This window comes from Lissotriton helveticus, chromosome 9 (assembly GCF_964261635.1).
Source record: "Lissotriton helveticus chromosome 9, aLisHel1.1, whole genome shotgun sequence".
Lineage (NCBI taxonomy): Eukaryota > Metazoa > Chordata > Amphibia > Caudata > Salamandridae > Lissotriton > Lissotriton helveticus.
Window position 1 is genome coordinate 613,064,726 of NC_136070.1, and position 13,316 is coordinate 613,078,041.

A 13,316-nucleotide genomic window follows, 5' to 3' on the forward strand; every position below is an offset into this window, starting at 1 on the left:
TGTGTCCTCAATGCCCAGAAGCTCCTTCGCCTCCCGCAGGGAATGGATCTGACGCAACCGATTCTCCCATCTAAAGATGATCCGGAAAGGATGCCCCCAGGAGTAGGATATGCCACGCTCCCGGAGAAAGGCGGTCACAGGACGGAAGTCCCTTCGTTTCTGCAAGGTCGACGCCGCCAGGTCCTGGTAAAGCTGGGGGTGATGGCCCCTGAATTGCAGCGAAGCAGTGGTCCTCGCTTTCCTCAATATCTTTTCCTTCAACTGGAAGTCATGTACGCATACGAGGATATCCGGCGGTGGACCCCCGCCCCTCCTGGGCAGCCCCACTCTGTGCACCCTATCCATCTGGACGTCACGCATCTCCTCGTCCTCTAGGATCTGGAGAAACAGCGCCAGGACATATCCACGCAGGTCTCCCGCTTCCCCGTCCCACGGCACTGCTTTGATGCGAATGTTATTTCTTCTGGAGCGGTTCTCCAAATCCTCCGCATGGGTTTGCAAGTCCAGATTTTGCTCTGTGAGGCGTATGATATCCTGTTGGAGTTGGTGCACATCGCTCGCAATGCTAAGGTCATGGTCCTCCAACGTCGCCACTCTCTCCCCAATCCCATCCACGTCCCTCCGCACCTCCCTGAGATCCGAGGCCAGCTGGGTACGAAGCTCTGAGATGCCCTCTTTGATAGTCGCGAAGAGTTCCTTCATGAAGGCTTTAGTTGCCGGCGCCTCATCATCCGATGGCCTGGAGGGACCGCTGGCACCGGGCGACGCCGGTTGCTGCGACGATTTGGGGGCTACTTCCTTCCCCGTCTTCCCCCCTCTGCGCTGTGAGTTGGACATGGCTGCGGTCTGCTCCCACGCACTGCCACCTGGGCCCAGGACAACCGCAGCCGGGAGGCCGAGATGCGGACCGGTGAAGCACCGCACCGGAGCGGTCCGCTGAAGACGCTATTCGCCCTCTCCGATATGAGAGCACCGACCAAAGTGCGGCTCTTCTTCCACCAGGCCACCTCCACGCAGTGACGCCGCTAGTATTCAGGGGCCCTCCGGCCCTAGGGAGGCCCAAACCCCAAGGCTGGTGACCGGCGAGGGTTCCCACTACAGCTTGTGTCCTCACCAGTGCCCAGGACCCGGGAGGGGCCGGTCCGGACGGTCACCGACAGAACCTCTCCAAGGTAGCGCCAGGCGCCCTGCCGCCAGTAGGGCCCACCCAGGTGGGCAGCAGACCAAATGCCCCGCTCTCCAGAACCGCGCTAGCAAGCCGCAAGGTCTCCGCTCCCCCTGGCGCCAGTGTGTAGCTGAAGGTCGCAGCCGCGCCGGCGGGGCCTCCCCCGGGGGGGTGCGTCACAGTCGCACTGGCAGGTCACTCCACAAGGTCCATTAGCAGGGCCACTGAAGAATTAAAGCCCCTCCACTACCACGGGCCAGCCTCCCACGCTGCACGGCATCGCTGGCGTTATGCCGGCGCGTAGAAGATCACGCGCCGGCCTCCCAGCCACTCGCAGCCCCTCGGCCCAAGTATGGAAGGCCTCAGCGTGGCGTGTGTCCCAGGGAGGTACCGGGCCTCGCCACTATGCAGCTCCGCTTTTCCACCCCCGCCGGTACGCTCACCAGTCCGCAGCTCTCCGAGGGGGGGGGGGGGGGGGGGGGGGAAATCCGCTCGTTCTGCCCCCGCCGGAGCTGTGCACAGCGTCCGCTATCGGCGGTCTCAGGGGCCGCCCCCAAGCTCGTCGCCGGCTCCTCAGTCCACTCCCGGTGGCTCCAGTCCCCGGAGTGGTCCGCCAAAGCACCTTCAAACGCTGAGCAGCCAGTGTTCCTCGGCTGGCGCGGTCCGCATTCCGCCTCACCCGTTCATCGCGGCAAAGCTCACGCCAAAGCCGCTTCAGGGCCCAGGACCGCTCCGCCTCCTCCGGCCTCCGGGGCACGCGAGGCCGCTGCCTCACAGGCCTCGGCCCGGCTCCCTCCGAACAGCTCCTGCCGGGCACCCCTCACCGAGGCGGCGACACCGGAACACTCCGCCAGCAAGCGGCAGCCTCCGCCGAACAAGCAGCACAGGCAGCACGCCTCAGGACCCCGCTGTAAGCCGCTGTGCAGGATCGGCGTCGGAGAGGCTCGAGAAAGCGTCCTACTCCGACGCCATCTTGGCCACGCCCCCGGGAAGTTTTTTTAATTGGTGCAGGGTTTTAGGCCTCAGGGCAGTGGAAATGGTCGGGTGGCTTTATGGACAGCGCAGGAGTAGGTTTTAGGGCTCAGGACAGGGGGGGCTGGGGTCGGGGTAGTTTATGGTTTGGTGCAGGGTTTTAGGCCTCGGGCAATTTTATAGGTCCTGGGGTGAGGTAGGAGGATGACATTTTGGGGCTTAGAGTGGGGGGGGGTGGGGCAGGGTAGTAGCAACCACGCATACCCCCTTACTAATCATGCCTTTACAATGAAATTGGTTTGTAATGGCATGCGTGGTAAAGGAATGCGTGGTTACGACGCATTTGTGGTTTGGGCTGCGTGGTAGAGGCACGCGTGTTTTAGACATGTGTGGCTCTGTCATAAAACCAGTCTCACCATGTGTGGGCCAGTTTTGTAGCTGTGCACAGTGCCCACAGCAAGCACAAACACCTGTGGTACCCCTGCCTTCCGAACCAATCCAGACAGCATATTTGAGCTACATCATGCAGTTCTAGTAACACATTGAGCAACCCTTTGTACCTACATTTGCTACACATGCAAAGTATAAACACCAACAATACGTCATATAAGAGCTTGGTATGAAACAAAGAACTCTTACATGAATTTCAGGCAAAAAAAACCAAAATACTAAATTTGTGATAGCAGACTGATGATACTCGCTGGCGAGCAAGCACCACGTGCAGAAATATATTGAAACACAAATTGAAAGATTTTGCACAACAATCATCTGAAACTTGTGAACTAACTGCTACAGATTGCTGTACCCGAGCCAGATGGGGACAACAAATTGGCTGGGCACCAAAATAAAGGTGGGCCCCAATAGCGAAGCAAATCGCTAAAAAAAAAGTGGCAATGTTAGGGAATCAACAGTAAAAACCGACACACCTGTCTATAAAACAGGCCCACAACTCCTACAAACAGCCCACACCCTGATCTATCAGACCTGCCCAATCGGCACTGCCTGATTGCCCTAAAGGCCAGTATGACCCTGCAGGCTGTACCAAAAGAAACCAACAGACCAAGATGACCAAGTGACGCCATTATTTTGCTCAAACCCTGCAAATACCCCAACAAGAAGCCAAGCCTTATGTCTACAGACATCAATAAACCACACTCACCAGTACTATTAGAGACTAAGGCCCCTGTTATCCCAGATAAGGATGTCCTTGCACCCTGTAAATACTTACACTGTAGTGTGAGATATTTAGCAGGTGTAGAAATCACCCTCTATTCCAAGTTTCCTGACAAAAAAATGGAGCACAGATTAACTAATGCACCGAATTGTGCTTGTGTCTGCCTTAATTGGCATTTTCTGCCTTTAAATTTTGGCAGTGTTCACCTGCGAAAATGTACCTTTGGAAAATTGCGTAGGACACGGTAATGACTGCAAAAATCAGAATTCCGATATGCGCAGTAACAAGAGCTATCACACAATTTATTGGAATTTAACAGCCCACTTTTAATAGGGGAATAAATGGGGCTTCGTATTCAAATCCCGCAAAGTAACCAAGCTACATTTCATATCGCTACTGAACTCGGGAGGGCTACCCTCAGTTAGATTGTCAACTTCGGCCACGGGTAGGGAATTGAAAACATTCTTCTGTTTGCACACATCGTAGATTTTTCAGCTATGTTAATGCAGCCAAGGTTTCATCTTCTGCATAACTACCTCATGGCACCACGTAAACCTTTCAAAATTAGTCTGCAGGAGTATACCTTTGTTGGACTTTGGTAGTCACATCCAAAATGTATACTTGGAAGGACTAAAACTAACGTTCGTATTAGAAATGGTGGTCTCCTACTTGTCAAGTTCCGAGATGTGATGAATTGACCAGTAAATTGATGTATAGGTGACAGCATAGTTGTGATCTTTACGTTTTTCTTCTGTATGCCTAATTGGCTTCAATTGCTATCTCTACCCTAACAGGGTAGTCACGTTTAATTATCTGTACTGTTTCTTCACTCTTTTGGCTCTATTTCGTGTAAATAATTTGTCAATGTTACTAGTAAGGAGCCTAACAATCTATCTGTCTATTAATATACAAACTGAAAACTTTCTTGCCATTATGGAAAGAAATAGCTGTCGTTGAATCAGAAATCTTTATAATACAATTTCTCACATACAATGATGAATGATTCTTACTAGCGGATAAATGATATATGTTTTATGACGACACCAATGATCTGTTATTGTTACAGGCCCATAATTGTCTTTTTGGCATCTTCATGCCTCGAAGGTTCACTCTGCTATTGTATTCATAAAAACCCCATAGTGAAAATACCCAATAGATTTAATGGGATATGTGACTGAAGACTCTAACCAACATGTTTTTTCCCTTTATGAATTTACAATTCTTCTTCTGTAGCAATCTTAAAATATTAATTTGTTCAGGGAATTGCAATTGAAAATTAACGAGTGACCTGCATTTCATTGAGCAATTACCCTCATCGGAACTATGAAAATTTGCCATCGATAACCAGCTAATAAACTCACTACTTAACAGTGTCAATGTTCTTTTTCTACTTTGATTTACAGATTTTAATCTACTACGATAACAAGATGCAGTTCCTCGTTCACCGGTTACCACTGTCCAAAAGATAAGGGTCATGGGGTGGGCGGTGGATTCTCTATCCCTATAAGCAGGGCTGGAGGTGGTGCACCCTGAGATATATATGAATTATACTGGTGTGGCATGTTTTTTCGGAATTGCCATGGTCTTTGCTCAGGTGATTATCATCATGTTTATTTTAAGGCTGAATGGAACATATTTTGGGGCAGCAAACAGTACTTGCTACAATTGATACCAGGATCCAACCTATCCATTGTGATGATTTTGGCAGCCATTTGTTCTAAGCAGCTAGTGTCTTAAATCTACAGGAAAATGGCAGCTACAGCACAAGATCTCATATTTCATGTGCACCCGATCATATGCTCTGTTTCTTTTCCTTTACTGAAGAGTGAGATGTAGGTCCATCGCATCTTACCTTTGTTAGTTTTAATTCTTTATCATATCCAGTGCTAGCCACCAACAGCTTGCGGCCCTCGATTTTTTTTGCATTTTTCGGCGAGTCCACAAATGGTTTAGGTTTTGCTGGATGTATCTGTCGAGAAGAAAGAAGCTTTGTATAATAACTACATTATATATCAAGGTACCTTGTACGTCTGCAAATCAATGCTAAGGTCCAAATAAACAGAGATACAAGTTCCAGGCATCAACTGCCCTATAAAGTGTCCGTGCAGGTAAGAGCGGTGGAGCCGAGTTGGGGGGGAGGGGGGAGAGAACTCGTCAGCCGACAATGAGGGAAAATTAAATAAATCATTAATTTTCCCTCGTGGTCGTATGTGGAAATCTCCCCACACACCCGGCCCCTCTGCTCTTACCTGCACGGGCCGCAGCTGTTCCAAACACTATGAACCTAACGTAAGTTTACTTTGGCAATAAAGCCCTCTAATAGTCTGGCCTTATCTCAGGGACCTGGGGCAGTTATTGGGTGCTGGGCAGTTTATAAAGTGTATAACTAGCATTTACAGAGGTCCCCTAGTCCCACTGCAATGCTCAAAAGTGTAAAAGGCTCCTATTTGGATCTTACCTCTCTTGCAATGTGAGGTCAAGACGTCAAGGCCTAATCTAAAAGTTGGTTAGGGGCTGGGAATTCGGATACAGTAAAACACGATCAAATAATCAAGTAAGGTTAATGTGGAACCAAACTTAACGTAGGTCATTATTAAGAGTGCTACCGACGAACCTCATAGCTCATAATTACTGATGTAAGCAATATTCTTTCTGCAATGCCGTAAGCGGACGGCCAGAGCTTGGGTTTATGAAACAGGGAACACCTGCCAACATCTAACGAGCTCCCATACCCTCTAATTGTCAGCCAGGCACCAGGGGGCATATTATCAAGCAGGGTGATAGGCAATTATCGCTGCTTTAGCGGCCGTTTTCGGCCGCTAAGCGGCGATAATCCTATCACCCTATTAGCAAGCTGTCGCAAACTGATGTTAGCGACAGCTTTTAGGCGATAGCGAGCGGTTTGGGGCCCGCTTTGCATGTCAGCGATGTTTATCGCTAATGACATGCTAAGTGGGCGTACCCAACCAGTTAGCGACTGAAAGCAGTCGCTAACGTCGCTATCACCTATTAGCAAGGCAGGCGTAGCGATGGAAATATTCGCGCTTATCTCCAAATACTAACACCTGCCCAGACCAGTTCTTAGCCTTGTTATCAAATGGGAGGTGGATAACATGGCTAAGAGCATTTTGTCACTAATGCGTGAATATCGCTGTATTCTCAGCGATATTCATGCATTTCGCTACTATCGCTGGATATTTTAGCACAATGGAGAAAAACATTGCTAATAGCATGTTTTCTCCGCTAACATATCCAGTGATAAAAAAAATGCGCTAAGCGCTTTTTGCGATAAATATCGCTATTCCTTGGTGATATGCCCAAAGATCCGTACAGTTCACTTATAACAAAGAGATACGCTTTCATAGCAACCTTGTCTTCTCCGGAGAATCGCTACAACAATGTTTTTGTGAGCTCCTAGTCAGGTTGTATAATAGCAGTACAACAGTCAGGGTCAATGCTGCGAATCTTGATGTTAGCACACCCCGAATCTTATGAAAGCAACCCGAACACTGAGCCAATGGTTCCACCTTTATGCTTGATAATGGGCCTTAAGAATTTTAAGCAAAAGAATGATGCCTACTCAAAGGTCATGGAAAAATTTGTGAGTTCCTTTTTTTTTAACAAAAAAATGAAAAATATTTTTATTAAAGGGTGAACTTACTCGTTCAAACTCCAAATCGCCTGAACCTTTCTAAAGTTAATGGCCTGAGTTTATCTGGTATTAAAAAAAAAATCTCCAAGCGTTCTTTGAAAGAGAACAAGAACCAGCAGCTCGTCACTCACAAGCCCATTTACCTGCCATCAGCAAGCTTCAGCTTCTCGCTGGACTGGAAACATAATGAAAATCTATCAACGGTGCTGCAGAACACGTTCCTTCTATCATGCTAATAGTACTAGTGACATAACAGAAGGACTATGGGCCTAATTTAAGTTTTGGCAGGAGTATTCTCCATCCGCCTGGCGGAGGACTGAAGGTCCTCCAGGCTGAGGGTAATCTGTGCTCCAAATTTAAAAAAGACAAACGAGCTGGCGGTCATTTCGAAAGCATTAGCAGGACCACTTTGACGGTGGTTCCGGTCAATGCTTATTTACGTTTGGCGGATGTCTCAATGAACAAGAAGGAGCCGCCTGTCAACCTTATATTTTGTTTACTTTCAAATAGAAAATCACAAAGCAGGATTTTCTTCTTACAATTAAAAAAAATGCCCACCTCACCATGGGATCCCTCATGGCGAGGGGGGCATTAGATAGTTTTCACTGTTCCTTACCACCAAGGTTTTCCGGGCAGTGATGGGCAGTAAAACCTGACCTGTATGTCCGCCCATCTAAATTAGGTGGGCAAAAATAGAGATCAGCCTCGGACGGCCCTTTCTCTGTCGGTCCATTGGAGAGGGGTAACCATGGTGGATGCGGAGTAGTCTCCGCCATGTTACACCAATGATCCGTTAGCATTTAAATCTGGCGGGCGGATCATTATCTTGGCAGTAAGGATACTCTATAGCCGTTGCAAGTGCAGTTGAATGCAAGTTGATCTTCCTGTGAAAGACAGGTTAACGCCTTTATATTATTAAATGGGCATCTCAAGATGGTGCTTTCCCTAAATACTACATCGTCAGACACTCAAGTTCAATCATGTAAGCAAAGTATCAGGCAATCTAGATTTTTACTATTTGATTAAAAAGCTGTATTTTCTATCCTTACACCTATAATACAGTTTGGTAAAAAAATGTATTTAGTTTGCTGTAACAGAACTTAGGGGTCGATTATGATGGCGGACGGATTGCCTGCGCAGGGCTGGCGGGGGGCAATCTGTCCGCCATTCTCCCTGAAATGACCCCCCGCCACATTAGGATGGCTGGGGGGTCCGCCGGTCGCCTTCGCGACCGGCGGAAAAAGTACTCACATATGGTGGCGGTGTCTGCGAGACACCGCCAACCATATTAAGATGCTGGCGGTCCAATGCCTTTGCCGCCGTGGAAAGGCATACGGTCTTTGCTTTGGGGGCCCGTTGTGGGCCCCAGGGTGAAGTGGGGTGGGGGGTGCACATGGGGGGTACCTATGGTACCCCCCTGCAGTTGCATGCAAAATGTGTCAGGCACCGCGCGGTGCCTGCCGCTTTGTGCATGCAAATGCACAGCATGCGTTTTTAACTTTGTGGCAGGTGCTGCTTAAAGCAGCACCCGCCGCAATGTTAAATATACGGGATGTGACCGCCAGGGTGGCGGTCAGATCCTAATTCCAAAGGAGGGAACGACGCTGCCCCTGCGGATGGTCCCTCCACCTCGGGGGTGGCGGACGGATGCAGGTCCGTCCGCCATCCTAATCGACCCCTTAATTAGTATTAACACATTTGAACTGTTGGCGAATGTTGGTGAAGTATTAGATTGAAAATAACCAATTAAAATACTATTTTTATTCCGTATTTATAGCATGTCCTGTCAGACCAGGGCGTAGGGGCCTCCAGTGACATGTAAGTCTTGAACATCACCGTGCCGAATATCTAGGCTGCGTAGCTTTGATTCCACCTCAAGTCTGTTTAATGCACCACTAGGCACTCACTGCTTCTTTAGCTCACTCTTGAAGGTTGTTTTTTTATCCCTCTGTCATGTTTCTTTATCCAAATTTCCCCCTTCTTCTTTCCCTTGTGTCCCTTGTGTGGTTTTGTCTCTCTTGTTTTTGGTCAAACAAACTCTAATGAAGAAAAATAAGCGCCAGTCCACAAAAATGTGTGCTAGTGGGCCCCACCGGCAACCAACCAACGGCTTAAATTAGGCACTGGACATGGTCCCCAAAAGGTTCAGTCTTTATTGCTGGCTGCATATCTGTAGCAAATCTACAGTGACTTAAATACAGCAATGCTGACTCATTATTGGGAGGCAGCCTGGGACATTAATAAAGACATGCCTACTTTTCGCTGGCAGGTTGTCTCAACCTTCTGTCTCAGTGAGCTGCTACCAGACTCAGGTGAACCATCTGAGTGGGATCAGTGCAAGTGAGTGGACTTTTCCCCAACGATTGTTTATTCTCAATTGATTCAACACACCAGCAGCTGCTGTGGCACAATTCAACACACGCGACACATTTACTTTATCCCTATGCTGTACATCCACGACCACTGTATTGCTTTCTGCAGCTCCTCTTCTTCCTCCTCTCCAACCAGGACCATGTTTACCTCTTAAGTGTGCTGGGCTCAAGCCAACATCCATAGCTCCTTTGTGACATCTCAAGTCCACGCTGCTGCCCAGTACCATTATGGGTGGTATTTAACATGCTGTGAGACTAACCGGTCAAAGGGCTGGCCACTACTGCACTGCTGATACTGCCTTTGCTATGTAGTCGTGTTTTCAAAGGAACCAGCGGCTCCTTCATTGAAGCGGAGGAGCGTTGCCCCACTTAAGTTACCCCCAAAGACGAAAAATAAAATGGTTACATTACCATTTTATTTTTCATCGTCCTGACTCTCAGGATGGGTGGCGGGGCCGCTGTTGAAGGACAGCAGCTGGGAGGATGGTGGGCGTGTTTGTACTTTTCAAAGTGTGCATGTCTTTTTGGCCGGCCATCTTGCGACGAGCAGCCACACATGTGCACTTTAAAACTTCTAACCCAGCTGTCAGAGTAAGTGCAGGCCTCCTGAGTCCTTGGGAGTGGCAAGTGAGGATGCTCCCTCCAATCAGGGCGCAGCTCTCACAGCGTGAAAGAAGAGCCAGGATTGGTCACTGCACTGCAGCATCTGGTTGAGAAGAGGTCCGGAGCTGAGGGCGTCGGTTAAGGTAAGTTTTTTTAATGAAACTTTTTGCATGCGCCTGTCTCCTACTCCCCCGTAGACACCAGCCGCCTCTGCTGGACTGCAGCTACACAGGCTGCCGCTGTATCCATTCAATGCAATGAAAGCGTACACTGCTACTGCCTGCGCTTCACCTGCTCTGTGGGTGCAAGTGATGCCTGCGTAGATACTCCACAGGTTGTACCGTATCTCTGTGAGGGAAGCTTTCGCTGGTTGAACTGCCACTGCACCTGTTCTGTGTGATGAAAGTGAACTATTGCTGGAGCTTACACTGTTGATGCCAATGTGGTACCTCATTTGTATGTGTGGTGGAAGCATGCATTGCTGGCCTTTTTGTGGGAAGTAAGCTTGCATGCTGGTGCTCATGTAGTCCTTGTTCTGCATGCGAGGAAAGCTTGCACTGGCATAGCTAGTGTTGTACCTGTCCTCTATGTCTTACTGAAAACTATGAACACACTTTTCACTAGAAAAAACGAAATCAATTAACATGGCAAGTGCTTGTTCAGAATATATGTTGGACAGAAAACACAATCTCAGTTTTGCAACGCTTCCGGTTTGATTAGATCACCCAGTTATATTGTTTAGCTCTGTCTACTCAGCGCAGCTGTCGGCAGACTTTGTAATGAACAGAAAATGAGCTTTCAGAAGTACTTTTGAGATATGGACAGTATCTCCGCACACGCCGATTCCCCTGAGTACAGCATTTGATTAGCTAGAAGTTTTCTGCCTCGACAGAAAAAGAATGATTGCATTACACTTTTTGCATGATGAGAATGGTTATGCTCAGTGCAGCAGAAATCTGTTGTTTAATTGCAGCAAGCCAATGATAAAGACGAAGACAAGTTACTTACCTGGAACTACGGTTATCCAGTATTGGTATCTTTCATAGATTCACATGCCTGAATCATTCCCCGTCGACGAGGCGGGAGTCCCACGGTAAATAAAAAAGCAGTGCAAAAGCACTTTGTAGTAGTAGTAGGCCCTAGGAATAGGCCTGAGGCCTAAATTATAGTAGCCTATCTACCTCATTATGTAAAAAAGACCAAAGTCTTTGCTCCAACCAATCAGCTCACAGCACCCTCCAGAACCCTCTCTGCAGAGCCAGCTCTCCTCAGATTTTCGTAGCACAAGTGGGAACAAGTATCCCAATCATAGAGAACTGACTCTCCGGGGAGGAGGGTGGGTGCATGTGAATCTATGAAAGATACCAATACTGGATAACCGTAGTTACAGGTAAGTAACTTGTCTTCTTATCCAGTATTGGGGTATCTTTCATAGATTCACATGCCTGAATCAGAATAGTAAGCAGTAAACCTGGCAAAGTCGGTTGCGGACGGTGGGAGACTTATTGTAGTGCACCCCCATGAATGTACCGTTAACAACCAACAATCGGCTAGAGATTGACCTATTAACAAGTCATCTTCCGAACCAACATAGAAATCATGTAATTTCCTACAGGAAAGGAACCTTAGTATCATAGAAACTCAGTATATGATAACACATGTCTGTATATTATAAACAACAAATTGAATTGTATATACTTTTTAAGAAATAAGCCAATGTTAGAACCTGAATGTATTCCTATGGAAACATGTGGCGTAAAAACGGTTTGGCCCACTGCCGCATCATTCTGATTTGCTGATTGTAGGCAGTAATGTTTTGTAAACGTGTGGACATTCTTCCATGTCGCAGCACGACACATGTTTTCAAGCGTCACCCCTGCAAACAAAGCTGCAGATGCTGCCACAGCTCTTGTGGAATGAGATCGAACAGACCTTGTCAATGGTCGTTTAGCCTTGATGTGACAGAACTGGATGGCAGAGGCTATCCATCTAGAAAACGTAGCTTTAGTGACCGCTATACCCAATGTAATCTGGCCATAAGTCACAAACAGATCTGATTTTCTAAAAGTCCTGGTTCTCTGGAGTAGAAGTTTAAGCATCTTTTGATGTCTAAAGAATGCAATGTTCTAACCACTGGGGTTGAAGGATTTGGAAAGAAAACATGCATGTCCTTAATCTTACCGGTTCTTTAGAGTGAAATTGTGTCAGTACCCTAGAAATGAACCCAGGATTCGACCAAAGGGTGACATAGTTCTGAGGAAAAATGTAAAAGTGAGGTGTTCTTTATAGTGAAAGCTTAGATTTCACGAACCCTTTTTTCCAAAGTAAGAGCCAGTAAATGGGCAACCTTCCAGGTGAGGAATCTGAGAGCTGGTTTATGGATCAGCTCAAATGTACACTGCATTAACCGCCCTAGCAATGCCGAGTGCTCACTCTGGGAGGGTGCTCGCACTGGAGAGAAAGGCTCGGAAAAGCCCTTTCATAAACTGTCTGACAAGCGCCGAAGAGCAGACAAAAGAAAAACTTTAACATTTCCTAATTCAGGAAAGAGCAGCCAGACGCATTTTGTTTCTTGAAGGATAACTAATCCCAGACTTGGCTAGAAGAGCAGATAATGGAGAACTTGTTCTGCAGTAACTGTAATTGAGTGAATTGCTATCACCTCACACTAACCGCAAAATCGCTTCCATTTGAGGCGATAAGCCTTGATTGTGCCTTGGGCACGAGAATTGGCCAAAATTTCACAACAGTTCTTTGAAACGTTGATGCCCTTGAACTCTAACAAATGATAAGCTGTGCGTGCAATAGTAATGACTGTGGATCCGGACGAACCACTTGATCTCCGTCCCCTGACAATATCGTAGGCCCAAGCCGCAGCCGAATGGGCTTGTCTATAAACAATAGCAGAAGTTCCGAGAACCAATATTGGCCAACGGGGTGCAATCGGAATCAGATGGTAACCTTGCAGCTTCATCTTGCAGAACACCTTCGGAACCAATGGTATTGGGGGAAAACTCATACGCACAAACCCCTGACCCTTGCATGGACAGGGCATTCCCTCTTGGTTCCTGTTAAGGAAACCTGCTGACATAATATCGGCCGTCCTTGTTCTCTCTGAATGCAAATGGATCCCGTGCCAGATTAACCCAAACTTGGAAAAACTGGGTTCACCTGTCCCTTTTCCGGCGTCCACTCGTGACAGTCCGACTGAGACATGCTCAGAGCATTGTGGAGAGCCCTGACGTGTTTGGCTCTCAAGACATCTTGTGCAATGCAACTCCTTCGCACAATTCCTGAACCTCTTGCGAGAGTATAGCAGATTTAGTTTCTCCTTGTGTATTGATATAATACATGCGGATGGTGTTTGCGGTCTGTACT

The 13,316-nt window shown here is 47.7% G+C and overlaps 1 protein-coding gene across 1 annotated transcript in view; it reads right to left on the reverse strand.

Moving 5' to 3' along the window:
• Positions 1-13,316, reverse strand: part of LOC144781680 (uncharacterized) — a 253,397-nt gene that overhangs the window by 26,201 nt on the left and 213,880 nt on the right. Inside the window, exon 5 of the mRNA XM_078660653.1 lies at positions 5,164-5,280. Within this exon, the coding sequence (XP_078516779.1) occupies positions 5,164-5,280 (117 nt within the window). The remainder of the gene's footprint in view (positions 1-5,163; positions 5,281-13,316) is intronic.